General features: G+C 39.5%; 2 protein-coding genes across 2 annotated transcripts in view; one reads left to right on the top strand and one right to left on the bottom strand.

Moving 5' to 3' along the window:
- Window positions 1-16,892, bottom strand: part of LOC114669500 (F-box only protein 44-like) — a 560,525-nt gene that overhangs the window by 159,800 nt on the left and 383,833 nt on the right. The gene's annotated exons all lie outside the window — the stretch shown is intronic.
- ing5a (inhibitor of growth family, member 5a) overlaps window positions 1-16,892 on the top strand; it is a 40,471-nt gene that overhangs the window by 4,853 nt on the left and 18,726 nt on the right. The window contains exons 2-3 of the mRNA XM_028825742.2: window positions 4,052-4,123; window positions 7,678-7,844. Of these exons, the coding sequence (XP_028681575.1) occupies window positions 4,052-4,123; window positions 7,678-7,844 (239 nt within the window). The remainder of the gene's footprint in view (window positions 1-4,051; window positions 4,124-7,677; window positions 7,845-16,892) is intronic.

Here is a 16,892-nt window from a genome sequence, read left to right as displayed (position 1 = left end):
CATCCATGTAAAGGAAGTCACTCTGATGGAATGTCGATTCGGTCTCAGAAGTCTGTTTCAGATGGGTCATTCTTTATGCCGAAAGGTACACTTGGGGTTTCATACCTCATGATGTAACATACAGATAATTGGCTTACTATTCTGGTGATGGACACCTCTGCTTAAAAGCTTTGCTCACAAAACCTATATGCAAAAGACTTTATTTTGTCAAGGCAACTATTTGTTGTATCTCCAGTTCCCTTGGGAAAAAGAATATCTACCATGTAATATTTGAGTTATGGAGCATCATATTATTCTAGTGTAAGATTACAATATAGATAATGATCAAAAATGTGCTTAGGCTTGTATTTTTAATTTTATGTTCTCAGTCTTACAAATACATAGGATTTAAACAAAAAGCTGTATTTTTCTCATAGTGTTACTCACAGCGAGTCTAGAGAGTTCATTTACAGGTTAGTCTGAGCACAGACTTATAAATGAAGCAGATTACATCTTGCTTTTAATTTAGTGCCTGCAGTTCAAAATGATTTTTGCCCATTCCATAACATTTATTTACTAGGGGGCTCTGCCCCCTGCTCACTTCGCTCGCCAACCCCTGGTGTTGGGTAACCCGAAATACATTGATGTATGTATGAGATATATTGGAGTGTAAAGGTGTAGATGACGAACAAAGCAAGTAAAGAACCCATAGCATGGCACATTAGAAAGATTTATTGGAATATTTCTTTATACACAACATTTGTAGTAAAGATGGTGTGTTGTCCTGGAATGAGTTTTCCTTGGTATGGAGTATCTATAACTTTAACTTTAATGTCAGATGAAGGCCGAACTCTTGAGAAGGCTACATAAAGTTGTCCATCAGGACGTAAATGCAGGACAATATCGCGGTCAAATGGAGGCTCACCATCTTTACTTTGAAAGACAATTGCAACTTCATTAATGATGGGAAGATTGTATCGTCTTGGATCTTGTTCTTTGTCCTTTATTAACACTAAAGCAATTGTACTTGGCGCTACACCTTCTGCTTCTGCTTTTGTATTGGCCTCTCTTTCAACCTCATGTAGCATTTTTATAGACTTAGCTAATGGGTGATTGTTTATGACTTCAGCGACGTTTCTCATTATCAGCTCTGTGCATTGCTTGTTTTCAGGAAGGTTTATTCGTTGATAGATTGCGTCATCTGGATCTAACACATAGATCTGTGCATATTTGCGTTCGTGATTTGGCTCAGGGTGCACTATTCCAATCCGATGTAATATTTGTCCACATATCATTGCCAGCTGGTGGCCTGATATTTACCCCGGTAGATGCAAAAGCAAATGAACTATTGCAGGATCTAATGCAGTCCATAAAGTTTTTACTTTCGGGTACATTGTTAGTTAGAAGCTTCTGTAGATATTCAGGATAGTCATCTAAAGGAGGCAGTCTAACCTAACCCTTTTGACAACAATGTGTAAACTCATTATTTGTATTGCCAGTTGTTTCTTCAGGGAAGTTAAGTGAATGACAGTGACAGCAAATGATATTCATTAATCCTAATGAATGTTCATTAATAGTGGACTCATTACAGAATGCGTTGTCAGCTAATTGGCGGAATTGTTTAGCGGCTGTTTGTCGTTCCTTTCTTTGCCGTTTATCTATTGCCTCTGCTGTTTGAGAGGCGCGTTGTAGGCGCCAGCGTTCATTAATTGTATTCAGGCGGGCTCGTTTCTGTATGTCCGTTAGTTGAGATGTTTAGTTTTGGAGCCGTGACTCCTTTGGTTGCGTTGTTTGAGAAGCGCGTTGTAGGCGCCTACGTTCATTGTTTTTATCCAGGCGGGCTCATTTTTGTAGCCCCGTCAGTCGAGCTCTTTCTTTTTGGAGCCATGCCTGCTTTGCTTGCGGCATTTCAGACGCGCGTTGTAGGCGCCTGCGTTCATTGATTTTATCCAGCCGGGCTCGTTTTTGTATCTCTGTCAGTTATGGTCTTTCGTTTTGAACCCGTGCCTGCTTTGCTTCCGCAGTTTCAGATGCGCATTGTAGGCGTCTATGTTCATTGTATTTGTCCATGCGGGCTCGTTTTTGTAGCTCCGTTAGTCGAGCTGTTTGGTTTTGGAGCCGAGACAGTTTTGCTTCCGCGGTTTCAGACGCGCGTTGTAGGCGCCTACGTTTATTTTTTTTATCCATGCGGGCTCGTTTTTGTAGCTCCGTCAGTTGAGCTGGATCGTTTTGGAGCTGTGACCGTGACTCCATTAGTTAACCGTTGTCTACTGTTAGTAATATGGATAATTGCACTTACTGTTAATACGGAGCGTTTTCTGTGGTTGTACTGTTAATAATGCATCACTGTAATGTGATTCACATATGCTATATGGTTTGGACATGTGAGGATGCCGTACGTTTAATACGGAGAGTTTGTTTATTCTTACTACCCGGACCATGCTGTGTAGTGTGGACGTTTAGTTCAGAAGCGCGTTGTAGGCGCCTGCGCCTTTCGTACTTTCTCGCACCTTCCGTACTATCTTTGTGGACCTTTGCGGACTCCGTAGTGTCTTCTGTTTGACTCTGGGGTGCAGTGCAGAATCCTCTTTTCTGTGTGGCTGTGTCGTTAGTCATTAGCTATGGGCGCGTTGTTGCTTCATGTCTTATTTACGTTAGTTGAGCTCTTTCATTTTTTTGAGCCGTGACACCCTTCGTCCACGGTGGATCAGACTTCGCTTGCGGTTTATAAGACGCGCGCTGTAGGCGCCTGCGCACTATGTCTCCTGGGTCCAACGCCGTGTACCTGCGTCCGTGCCTTCCGGTTTACCATTCTCGGTTAGTAATATGGATATAAAAGTCAGGAAATAGACCATGCTGTAGATGTGCTCAGAATGATCCTTCGGCTAACCTGAAGCACCAAATAGAATGTTCAAAAGAAGGTCTTCTGAGCCATCTTACTATTGCTGATGTCAATGGCCATACATCAGTAACACAACTTAATTTGAAGAGCAATGAAGTAGAAAAAACCTTAGCAGTCACATTAAGAACATTGCCACTTGAATTATGTTTGCCCAAGTCCTTCAGGAGATCTGGTAGATTTTTGGAAGAACAATCTCTAAATGAAATGAATGAATTACAAAAATATAATTTTGGCTTCCAAATGGGGGGAAAAAACATACTTTTTAACACTTTAACATCGCCTTCTAAGGAGGGATCTGTGTTGCTACTTAATGACCTGGACCCATTGACGTCATTGGTGAAAGTGTTTTTCAGAGACTTTGAATTCATAATTTTGGAGACAACTTTGGGGCCCTTTGTCTGCAAGTTCAAGTGTGATTTTAATGACAGTGATCATAAAGAATCTGTAAGGAGGAAAGAATGACTCTGGTATTTCAAAACAAAGTCCAAATTTCAACCCAGAACAACATTTGTCTTGAGGCATAAGTACAATAGTCACCTAATAGACTGAATAACAGTTTCTACCCTGTTGCTATTAGGGCACTGAATGCCACCTAATCACCTCCAATGCATCAGCAGGTCAACAGATGACATCTTGTTCAATAGTGTTCATGTGCAATGAAGGTCTTATGTTGAATGTTTATGTTCTACCTTATTTCTTCTTATCCTTTCTTAATTATATTAATTTATATTTTGACACCGCAGGGACTGCACCTAATTTCGTTGTATTCGTTACAATGACAATAAAGATATTCTGATTCTAACCTATGGCAGTTGAAGAAGTTCAGCAGAGAAGACCATCCATCCATCCATCCATTATCCAACTGCTATATCCTAACCAGGCAAAGATTATTGTTCCTGCTATAGATAAATTACATTTATGTGACAGCCTATCAAGTTAAAAATTTTACATATTTTTTCACACAAAGGATCACCAAGTTTATTTTAACTAGACATTTTTTTAATAAGTTTCCATTTTTAAGGCTATCTTCATTAAATATTGGAGTTTAGATAAACATTTAATTTATTTTTCTTAAGATGATAAAAATTAAGGGGTACTTCAAAATAGTTACAAATAAAATTTATGTAAACAGTTTTGTTAATACAGGTATCTTGATTCCTTTATTTTCAGGTATTGAAAATCTACCTTGTGAGCTACAGAGAAATTTTCATCTGATGCGTGACTTAGATCAAAGAACAGAAGGTTTGTACTTGCATTATTATTTTTATTATTATTATTTTGTCTTCCTCTATGGACCTAATTATACTATTGCTACATATTAGTGATTGTGCCATTGTAATTAGATTATTTTGTAAAAATAATAGCACTGTAGTAAAGTAATTTAATAAGGATAGACCATAGTTCATGATAGAGACAGTCATTTTTTTCTCTTCAGTTTCAGAACAAATTAATAATACATAGAAAATTGGGCCACACAAATAATTCTGTAGTAATGGTGATTACAGCTACCACGAGACTCTAATAGCGAAAGTGGTTATTATTGCATTCAAATTGTTACTCTTGTTCACAGAGATCGGGCTTTACCAGTTACAGACAACTGTAAACAGCGAATGTGTGATGTAACCCATCACTGATGCGTTCACTAACCACAACTGCATAGTTGAATCCAAGCGACTTACATCATATACTGTACTTTGCTGCTTGCATTTTTTGAAGTCGGATCCCAAACATCTTTTGAAAAATGTGGATTCCTTCTGTTTGCAGCAGCCTCCATAAAAGTTGAGAAGTGTAATTAATGTTAAACTTAGATCATCCCAACACTACTTTTTATTAGACATTTTAGTACCAAAGGGAATCATCCATCCATCCATCCATTTACCAACCCGCTGAATCCGAACACAGGGTCACGGGGGTCTGCTGGAGCCAATCCCAGCCAACACAGGGCACAAGGCAGGAAACAATCCTGGGCAGGGTGCCAACCCACCGCAGGACACACACAAACACACCCACACACCAAGCACACACTAGGGCCAATTTAGAATCGCCAATCCACCTAACCTGCATGTCTTTGGACTGTGGGAGGAAACCGGAGCGCCCGGAGGAAACCCACGCAGACACGGGGAGAACATGCAAACTCCACGCAGGGAGGACCCGGGAATCGAACCCAGGTCCCCAGATCTCCCAACTGCGAGGCAGCAGCGCTACCCACTGCGCCACCGTGCCGCCGGAATCATCCTTAATATGGAATTATTTTGTTTTCAATAGCAATGATGTTGATCAAAAAAGCATACTGCGCCAGCTGTTGGAGTACTGCATTTAAATATTTATATAACCATATAAATTTCAAGTACATAGTCCAGATGAGTGTATGAAAGTTAAGCTGCTGCACCAAGTTCTAGTAACATTAGGTTGTGGCAAGGATAACTGTTAATTACTTTTTTTAAGATAGTGCATGTTTCTGTCAAGCTGGCTTAACTGAACTTTAATGCATTTTATTTAAAAATATACAATGCTGTCATTAAAAATGTGTTCAACAAAGTTTTTGAAAAATGAACAATACTCATGGTAAGAGATGTGTCATACCATCCTACAACTAATTTTTTTTCTAAAGTTGGGTTGTGTTTACTTTATTCCTAATGTTGGACAGAAATTGAAATAGATCTGAAACAAGTTGTGCTTTATGCAATAATGGAAGTACAGATAAGCATAATGGTTCATTACATTAACAAGGGATTTACACTGAAAAACACTGAGGATCACATTGGCTATCTGGGGCTTGAAGGAGAAGCAACAGATTTGCTTGATTACAGATAACGCAGTTTCTATCAATGAATGATTAGACAAACCTACAGTGCTTTGGTCATTGGCTGTGTAGTGTTTGGTTATGAGTATGCTATTACATTTATGCTTAACCTAAACACTGTTCATAATATGGTGCCAATTCTGTTGCAATATTACAATATCTTACGTAGGTAATAGATCATTGTCTGATAATGTGCAAATACTGTGTAGGTATGAAGGAAACTTGAAATGTTATTTAGATTGTGATGTTCTTTTCTTATTTGATGGTGCTGTATGTGTATTCTAGCAGATTATATACTAATTACACAATGGCTACATCATGTACCAATGAGTTACTATCTAAATACTTCTTGAGCTTGCTGTATGTTTATATTGTTACATTTACTGTTTTCAGATATCTTACAATGGAACACTTAGATTGTGTTTCCATTCAACTTTGTAATCTTACAATACTGTCATTAATGGTTTTGTTTTGTAGTTGGAGTTTAGGTAAACATACAACTTTTGTTTTCTTAATGCAACAGATCCTCAATTTATCATTCCAGTGTTTAGGTTTTTCCCAAATTTTACATGTATAAATGGATTTCTGGTCTTTCAGAAAAAAAGAACAAGTTGTTTATGTTATACTAACAGTATGTTTCATAACTAATTACATATCAGGAATTTACTGTACTTACTGTCTTGTAAATAAAACTCTTTTGTTTTAATCCCTAAACATTTAATATTTCAGCTAATTCAGCATTTAACATATTTCACATTAGTAATATTAATGGATTCCCTAGAATACTGCTAAATGGAAGTTCTACTGTACTGGGTGTATACAGAGTACATTAAATGTAGTTGGGGACTGTGAACGATCAGCCCAGCTACAGACAAACACGGACTCACAATGTCCCAAAACACGCACGTTTATTTTGCTTCTTTCTCTTCTACAGCACACACAGTCCACAAATCCCAACAATGCTCGCAGTCCTTTCTTCTTTTCTATTTACTTGCTCATTTCCTTCCACCTTCACTCCTCTCCCGCCAGCTATGTCCTCTACCTCCTGTCTCTGGCTCCCCGAATCGAGTGAAGAGGCCCATTTTATATTGTACTCAGATGTGCTCCAGGTGCTCATTGATGGTCTTCCTGCAGCACTTCCTGGTCTGGCAGAAGTGCTGCCATCCAGGGCTCCAGGATTGTCCAGGTGCCCCCTGGTGGTGACCACGGGCCCCAGCAGGGCTGAGCTTCCAACCTCTAAGCCCGTGGTCCCGACATGCTCCAGGGGGGTTGCCCTCTCGTGTTCCAGGGGAGGTATTGTCCCCAATATATCGCCTCCCCCAGACCTTTCATACCTTTCATCACCGGAACATCCTGATGGGACAAGTTCCCCGGTCGTCTGTCACAGGACATAAAATATGCATTTCATTGTAGTGCTAACTAAATTAATAAATACAATATCAAAAACAATCATTTTCAGTTATGAATTATGTGGTATTCATACACCCTTTTACTATTAGATGCCCTTCAAGATATCTGCTATTATAATCTAATTTTGTTATATATGAAGGGGAGGGTGGCGCAGTGGTAGCGCTGCTGCCTCGCAGTAAGGAGACCTGGGTTCGCTTCCCAGGTCCTCCCTGCGTGGAGTTTGCATGTTCTCCCTGTGTCTGTGTGGGTTTCCTCTGGGTGCTCCAGTTTCCTCCCACACTCCAAAGACTTGCAAGTTAGGTGCATTGGCGATCCTAAATTGTCCCTAGTGTGTGTGAGTGTACCCTGCGGTAGGCTGGCGCCCTGCCCGGGATTTGCTCCTGCCTTGCGCCCTGTGTTGGCTGGGATTGGCTCCAGCAGACCCCCGTGACCCTGTGTTAGGATATAGCAGGTTGGATAACGGATGGATAGATGAAGGGGAGCCCTGAAGCCTGTTTTCCTCCTCAGTTCTAGGTATAATTATACCATTGTTTAAAAAGGTAAAATACTTTTCTGATGTATTTGTGTTTTTTTTATTCTCCAGAAAAAAAAATTGAAATTGACAAACTAGCAGCAGAATATATTGCAAATGTAAGGACCCTTCCCTCTGAGAAGAGAGTGGAACACTTGCAGAAAATCCAGGTGGCATACAACAAGTGTAAAGAATACAGTGATGATAAAGTGCAACTGGCCATGCAGACCTATGAAATGGTGAGGCAACATTAACATCTACTCCAGAGTGTATTATGTCATATTAATGTTTGAAGAATTGCTGTTTTTGAAAATTGTGATCTTGAATGTCATACATACTATCATTGATACTAAATTTTCTAGTTATTAGTTCAAGTCATTCCATGTGAGTCTTTGTTTATTAGTATGAGGGAGTATTTGATGTAATTTGAGCAAAGCTTACACTGTGTATAGGTAATGGTTTGCTTCCACAGATTAAAAGTATAGAAATTCTTACTTGATCCTAAAGTAAAAATTGCAGACTTTTTCCAAAAACCATGTTTATACAGACAATATTAATTACACACATGTGAAATGTTTACAGAATGATCTAGTTTTTTCTTTAACAGTGGTTGCATTTCTCATAGAAACTGAAGCTACAGGAAAACTAGCCTACAGGACAGGAAGGGACGTTATCTATTGCATGCAAAACTGTGATTTTTACATTTTATTTAGTACTTGTCCTTGGTGTCCCAAGTTGAGTGTGTACATTTTTTTATTTTAAATACATTAAAGGCAAATACTGTTCACCATTAGGGGGCTGTATATGAAGTAATATAATAATATTACTAGATACAGGTTAGTTGGGACATAAAGCCCCTTAAACCAAATGTATCTTTGGAGGATTTTCTTAACTTTTATCATTTAAGTGTTATTCACAATGATAATCAATAGGCTTAGTACAGATTCTGTCTAAAGCTAGAGTACTGTGAAGCTGTTCAATATTGCTTAAAATTTTGCGTAAAAGAACTATGCACATGCGATGGTGGCTCTGAAATTCAAGCAACAAAGAGTTGTGGCACAAGAAATGTTAGTATCTATATATATATATATATATATATATATATATATAATTCACTAAGCCGGAAGACAAGTAGCCACCCATGGAAAGCACGCCAGAAGGGGCGTGGATTCACTAAGCTGCCGAAAAGTAAGCCGCCCATGGCGCATGCAGGAAGGAACCACGCCCACCAACTCTAAGACCATTGGATTACGACGACAACTCGCAGAGCCACGCCCACCAACTCGGACGCATCGACTGGGAAAAAACGCCGTCATTTATCTTCGTCTGGGCTACAGTACACATGCACCTCTGAGCCACGTTGACTTTTCGCTTACGACGCACGACTGCGTGCACCATAGCAAACTGTTTTACACGCTACATGCAGCAATTCGTTTCCGCGACAAACATGCGTCTTCTTAGATGGAAAACGTTTCCTGCCCACCAAAGCAGGACCATGTAAAAAGAGGCATGTTTGTCGCGGATGTGAATTGCTGAATGCAGCGTCTAAAACAGTTAATAGGCTGCAACAAAATTATGAAAGTACGGGTGCATTTTTTCACACAAGCTGTGTGTGTGTGTGTGTGTGTGTGTGTGTGTGTGTGTGTGTGTGTGGGTGGGTTGGTGTTAGTTAGTTAATTAGTCCCTCAAAGGATTTCAACATTTAATGTGCACAAGCGGTTACACTGCAAAAGCAGCCCAAACCAGAAATACGGCTGGCAAAAAGTGGCCGACAAATTAAACGCGTGTGCATTGTACTTTCTGAAAGCAGTGTTACGGATTTTGCAAATGTTCATTTTTTTCCCTCTGCTTAAAAAACATTTAAAAAGCGGCGTATACTACGCCGCGGCTTGGTATGCAGCGTTTATAACAGTTTGTTTGTCGCGGATAATTTGCCTTTTACTATATAAACGCGTGTGCATTGTACTTACTGAAAGCAGCGTTACGGATTTTGCAAATGTTCATCATATATAATCCACCAAGTCGTCCGACCGTGCGGGCGCATTTTTTCACACAAGCTGTGTGTGTGTGTGTGTTGGTGTTAGTTAATTAGTTCCTCGAAGGATTTCAACATTTAATATGCACAAGCGGGGTTGGTGTTAGTTAGTTAATTAGTTCCTCGAAGGATTTCAACATTTAATCATCATCATATATAATCCACCAAGTCGTCCGACCGTGTGATACAAACGACAGAGCACCGCCCAAGAACTCGAACCGCTAGAGAGACACGCCCACCAACTCTAATACGCCTGCCCGCCTGACTGTTACCAGCGTTCACCGCAATGTGCTGGAGTGTAAAACCATCACAACTATCAGACGCTGTCTATATCTAAGAAGATATATAGATACTCATTATTCATCCGGCACGTGTCCACCCACGCTCTCAAGGCATTCATAGTGTCAGCTCATGTGCTCGAACACAATAACTCGCCACACACAAATCTTGCTTTATTTGACTCAACACGGGAAACCTCACCCTGCCCAGACACGGAGAGGATTGACAGATTGATAGCTCTTTCTCGAATTGTTCCCCACGAACGAGGAATACCCACTGAGTGCGGGTCATACGCTCCCTCTGAATACGTCCCTGTCCTGTGTATGCTCCCCACCCCCCTCCTACTACCGTGGTCGGTTTCGTCTGTGTTCAGCAGTGTTTCCCAAACTCGGTCCTGGTGAACTCCTGTGGATGCAGGGTTTTGTTCCAACCAGATTCCTAATCATTAATGCCGGTGAAACTCATCCGGGATAAGTCGGTTTTTCAAACGCAGCCATGTAGCAGATTAGTCTAGCAGACTAGCTGGATGTAATAATCCGAAATGAATGCGCACCCTTGCGCTGAGTTAAAAGCCAATGTATATTGAGTCTAAAAAACATGATCAGCAAGTCTTTGATAGGCTGCAACAAAAGCTGGGTGGGTGGGTGTTAGTTAGTTAATTAGTTACTCAAAGGATTTCAAGATTTAATATGCACAAGTGGTAACACTGTAAAAGCAGTCCAAACCAGAAAAGACGGCTGGCAAAAAGAGGCTGACAAATTAAACACGTGTGCATTGTACTTACTGAAAGCAGCGTTACGGATTTTGCAAATGTTCATTTTCTCCCCCTGCTTAAAAACATTAAAAAAGCGGTGTGATTATACGGCGTATACTATGCCGCGGATTGCTATGAAGCGTGTAAAACAGTTTGTTTGTCTCGGATAATTTGCGTTTTTCTTTAACACGAAGACAATTTCCTGTTAGATTTGCCTTTGCGATGACAATTAATAAGGCACAGGGTAGTCCTGGGCGGTATACCGGTTCACACCGAAAACCGTTTTTTAATTTTTTTTATGATATGGATTTTTCTTATACCGCAATTATACCTTATACCGCACCGGTTTAAATTGCCTAAACGACGTTTGGAACGTGGCGCAGCGGGAAACTGTTCAAGTGGGGACCTTTTTCACTGCTACACCGCTAAACACAGATTTGTTGCACTAGGGCTCTTTTTCACTGCTACACCACCAAATAGTGGGCGGTAGCATAGGTATATGGAGGACTATTTCGGACAAAATTAAATAAATCAAATGCGCAAATAAATTAAAGTTCTGTGAAATGTGAAAAATGGACAGAGAGCATTCCGAAACTGAAACCGACGATAAAGTTGAACATGAACAACAGAAGAACTTTTGCCAAAAAAAAGGAGTCACGTCCGTCGCCTGGAGATACTTTAGTTTTAAAAGGTCAGATGTGTAAATACTGTTTCTATACTACTGGATAATACTGCAAGCCAAGTTGTACTTGTTTTTGTACTTGCTAGTGTATGCTTTGCTTGAATTCATCCTGCAATGTGCTGGCGACTCGTTCAGAGATGGGCGCAACTCTGAATGGATGGCATAATTAAACATGTATAACAAAGATATTTTTAAAGTTCTGAACACTCCGTTGGCTAAGTTAATAACTAGTTTTAATTTAACAAAGACGTTTATCGTGTGGTGATTGGTAATGTGGAGAAAGAAAAAGGAAAGATAGGAACTGGGGTTTTGGTAGAGAGCAGGAATATCATGAAGTGAATGGATTCTGTGTGGTGACTGCTGCAGGCGCCTGCTCTTAGTGCGGAGGAAGTCAGTTTAAGAAGCGTAGTGATTAACGACTGGGTCGGGGGAACACTTAACACAAAGTATTTGATGTGCTGCATTAACTTATGACGGGGTTTGAGAAAATCTAGTAAATTAAACATTGATTTTAGGATGAAGTTTAGTTTACAACATTCTACTTTAATTATAAAATAAACTATGAGAATAAAGTGGAAATGTCGACTTTAATCTTGACATAAGCGTCAACATTAAAGTGGAAATGTCAAGAATAAAGTCAGCATGTCGAATTTATTCTCGACATATAGTTTGTTTTTTTCTTCCGTGTCCATATTTTTTTTTCTTCACAGTGGCCCTAATGCGCTTCCATAGGGCTATACCACAAACAGCATTATAAATGCAAGTTGCAGTTTTATTATTTATGTATGTAGCTTAGCTTGAAGCAAGGTCCATATTAATGCAGTTTGCCTAAATGATGGTACAGTTGGTAAGATGTCATCACCAAGTTGCACTTGTTTTATTTTATTTTAATTTGGTGAATACTGTGTAATGCACCTGGGCTTGAAGCCTTGAAGTAATGGTGCAACTATCAGTAATACCATTATGTATTTTATTGTTATTATTTATTAGTTTAAATATTATGCAGTTTAATGATGGTAAAATTGTTTAAACAGTCACTTTAACATGTCAGTGGACAGAGATTGTTAACATTAACAGAAAGTGTAGTTGGTTTACAAAAAATATTTACTATTTATTCCTTTTCTAAGACGTGTTCAGTGCAATCCAACTTTTGACAAACACCTCTGGATATTTTACTAAGTTTAAATGCCTCTTTGGATGGTTGAAAATATGTTGTCAAAATCATAGTTTAAGCTTTTGCAAAATTTGTTCAATTAAAAGGTTCTATATTTTGACTGCATCTGTCATGCAATGTGATTCCTTCTCTTTAGTGCCACCCTCTTGAAAACTATCACTTTATGGGGCCATGCAAACCTGGATTAATACTTGTGTGCACATTAAAATGTCTTTTTGTATGATATACAATTCTCATAACAGTCGAATAGGTTATTCTTAGCCAGTCTACTGCAGTAATTGCAGTGGAAAATGTGGTTAACATCCACTCATGCCTGGGGAAAAAAATACCGTCTAATACCGTGAAACCGGCAGAATTTAGAAAAATACCGTGATATAGAATTTTGGTCATACCGCCCACCTCTAGCACAGGGCCAAACATTTAAAAAGATATGCATGTATCTGCCAAAACCACTGTTCAGTCACAGACAGTTGTATGTTGCTATCTCCAGAGTTCCATCTTTTCATTCACTTACTGGTATGCCTGCAGGAACATGTGCAGCGAGTGAGTGACACACACACACACACATACAGGCGCACGACAGAGAGAGCGCTGGACACATAAGATTGATAATACTTCATTACATTGACATACCGGTGTTTTCAGTATTCAAAGCGCTATACACACAGGGAGGAACTGGAAAGCGAACCCAAAATCTTGCACAGTCTCCTTACTGCAAAGCAGCAACACTACCACTGCGCTACAAGGCAGTTAAAGAATGCACCGGGCTTGATTTTGTTTTCACTTCTATTTGGACAACTGTGTCGTTCAAGAAGTGTTCACCCATCAATACATAATTATGCGGTGTATGCTACACCGCAGGTTGGCTAGCGGGTCATACGCTCACACTGATTACGTCCCTGCCCTTTGTACACACACTCCCCCCCCCACCATGCTACTACCGTTGTCGGGTGACTTGGTGGATTGTATATAGAAAACCAGCAGAAACCGCAAAGAACAATGAAAAGTCTACGTGACTCACAGGTGCATGTGGACTGTGCAAACAGGAAAACGACTCAGGTGACGAGTTGGGGGTGGGCACATTTTCTCCCTGTGCTTAAAAATCATTAAAAAAGCAGCCTGATTATGCGGCGTATGGTACGCCGCGGGTTCGCTAGTAGGGTATAATGTGTTAGCATTGAGGAGTTGCATGAGCATTGTAGAAGTAGCAACATTATCATGTAGCTTACACAAAATAAGGGGAATTTCAGAAAATCGGGGTATAAAGGATAAGCAAAAATACACAATGAAAAAAACATACACTTCCTTGTTATAAGTCACTTGCTCCACCAAGGGTTGTCCAGGAAGATGCACTGTTAAATTGGAATTGTGTTACACAATTATCTGTCATGCTCAGGACTGAAAGTGTCTTGCATTTAGGATATTTATATGCATACTCCGTACAGACAAACTGAACTCACACACCAGTTTGGCTCACCTCTGTGTAGAGTTTGCATGTGACCATCATGTTTTTATTGATTTACTATGGGGAAGTTAGATTTCCTCTCAATTGTTCAAAAATTGTGGTTATTAAATTAGCCTAGTGTATATGATCATAGTTAAGCTTTCTGCTTAGCATGAGTTCCTCGCAACCCTCTGAAAACAGGCGAGTAGATACAAACGCCTTTGTCCATGTTGATTTATTTTGATAGTTCACTGGCAGATTAGGAACAGTTCTAATGTACATGAATTTAAAGATGTCAGAGTGCACCCCAATGTACATGGCCACAATGTGGTATTGTTTATTTCATCAAATGGCTTGGATTATGCAGAAAACAAGTCTGGAAATGACATTCTTCTTTTAATGGCATGCTGCGATAAAAGTCAAAGCCATTTTCCACAAAAGTCATGTGATGTGTTCAGATTTTCACATTCTCCTTTCATTTTTTACATGAACCTACCCTTTTCATACACAGATTTTCTGCCACCCATCTTATTTTCCATTCGCCACATCTGCTAAATCTTGGTTAGTTCCATTTTAGGACTATCTCAGTGCACCTAATACTGCTGATTCTTTTAAAAGAAGCCTACATTTGTTTAAGGCAAAAGGCAGGCTGAAAGTACTGACGGAGTAGGTAGAAATGGGGAATGGAGGCACAACTTGATCTTCATCAAGGGATTGCATATTTTAAAAATCTGGCATGGTTTAACTTAATAAAGCAGGGTAATCCAAGTGTGTTTTACAAGGCAAAAAAAACTTTATTATCACTTTTACCGCCATTATGCAATTAGTTGAGACATGAAAATGATTTGTGCATGCTTTGCAAGCACAATGATATAACCAATCAATCACTTTTACCCCCATTATGCAATTAGTTGAGACATGAAATGATATAACCAATCAGTTGTCAGTTGCAGTCCTTTAACCTTGTAAGTGTCATACATCTAAGTGATTTGAAATGATGAAAAGATTATTAGCTCTCTAGTAAAATGCCATACATAGCCCAATAAGAAACAGAAGCGGCAATGCACTGTATCTGTGCATGCTCCTAACCTCTCTGTCTCTCACTCTATTGTGCCTACGTGACCACACGTGAATACCCGAACTATTCCTAAGCAACGTTTGCACTGATTTGTGTTTTTTCTATCTCACACCTTCATACACCTTTATCGTAAGAGCATTCCTTATCTACAATGGAGAGTTTGATCAGAAGAAAATATGAAGCTGGTTTTAAATTAAACGTTATTGAAGTAGCGAAAGAAATTGGTAACTGCGCTGCTGCAACAATCGATGCGTCTGAGAAACTGATGCGAGATTGGAGGAGGCAAGAAGATATAAAAAAATAAAATAAAATTTAAGTGTCGCATTTTTGAACAGGCGAATAATTTGGGGGCTGATTTTATGATCAATTTTTTGGGTTTCAACATCCGACTTATATGTGAGTATATACGGTAAGTGTCCATCCATCTGTGCCCAGAGAATCACCCCCAATGTGTTGATTGCTTAAACAACCCGCGGTTACCCATTACAAGACATTTTGAAAAATGAATGTGACCCATCCCCATTAAATACAATAGTGAGTCAAGAACCAACAGCCGCAATCTGAAACCCATAGTTTAAGAAACTTTGCTTTAAAGGAGGATAGAAAATCTCTTCAGTGATACAGTAGGTGATGTTGATACAGAAGCACTTAACGGAACAGATATGCATTTAGTGGGGCCACTTAAACCTCTTATTCATTTGCCAAAAACAAATTGACAAAGACTCAATTTAAGCACTTTTGAGTAGTGAGAACAGCACTACGTAAATGTAAAGAATTATTATGCTGTTATTCATTTGGTTTTTGAAGCCAGACTAATGTTTTATAAGTATAATGCCCAAAATATGACTAACATTGTGAAAGCACAGATGACACTGATTTGAATAGTACAGGAGTAAATGAGTTACTGTCTCCAGTTAGGAGTAAGTATTGCACTTAGAATCTAAATCAGTAATTCTGGATTAATACACAGTACTGATGTCAAATTAGCCAAAAAATAAGGTTTGATTATTCAAAATAAAAATAAGTAAATATTTTAAAATATTTGAACCAAGGTTAATGATTCTGGGTTTTACATGTATGTTAGTACATATTTTTTATTTTTATTTTTTTAAAATCCTTTAATATTATGGTAATAGCTGCAGTGGTGGCCACAGAAAGAATAAACACCAACAACCAAAAAAAAATCCTAGTAATAATTGACCAACTGTCATTTAAGAGCCATCAAAATCTCAAGCAACTGCACCCTCTTAATGGGAAGCATCTGGTCCTCTCTGTTGTTTTCAGTCTAGTCAGAACAGTGAGTCATACGAGCAGCCACTCTGTCTGCAAACCATGAAGCACATGTGACAAGTTGCATGGTTCCCTTTTAGCACTTTGCTGATATCTTGTGCTGCAAACCTGTTAACATGTGTCCTGCTGCTACTGCTGCTTGGGTAGCTCTGGGAACAGAAAGCAGGGTTGGGGTGGTGTCCAAGGGGAAAGCACTTTTTGGGAAGGTACAAAAGATCTCCATAGGAAGAGTTGAGTGACAGGAGTGAGTTATAAGGAGGGTTTCGGAAGGAATATGGGTCAGTAATAAGACTGCGATAGGGTGAAAATATAGACTGCGCTCCACAGGGTCGTCAGGACAGCGGAGAGAACAATTGGTTGTACCCTCCCCACTCTGGAACAAATCTACACCTCCCGATGCCGCAAAAAAGCAATAGACATTTCACAGGATTCATCACATCCCGGTCATTGCCTCTTCCAGCATTTGCCATCAGGCAAGAGATACAGAGCAATGAAAACCAGGACAAACCGCCTTAAAAACAGCTTTTATCCGAAAGCAATCATGGCCCTGA

This window comes from Erpetoichthys calabaricus, chromosome 2 (assembly GCF_900747795.2).
Source record: "Erpetoichthys calabaricus chromosome 2, fErpCal1.3, whole genome shotgun sequence".
Taxonomy (NCBI): domain Eukaryota; kingdom Metazoa; phylum Chordata; class Cladistia; order Polypteriformes; family Polypteridae; genus Erpetoichthys; species Erpetoichthys calabaricus.
Note: the sequence above shows the minus strand (reverse complement) of the source record. Positions and strands in the feature narration are given on the sequence as shown.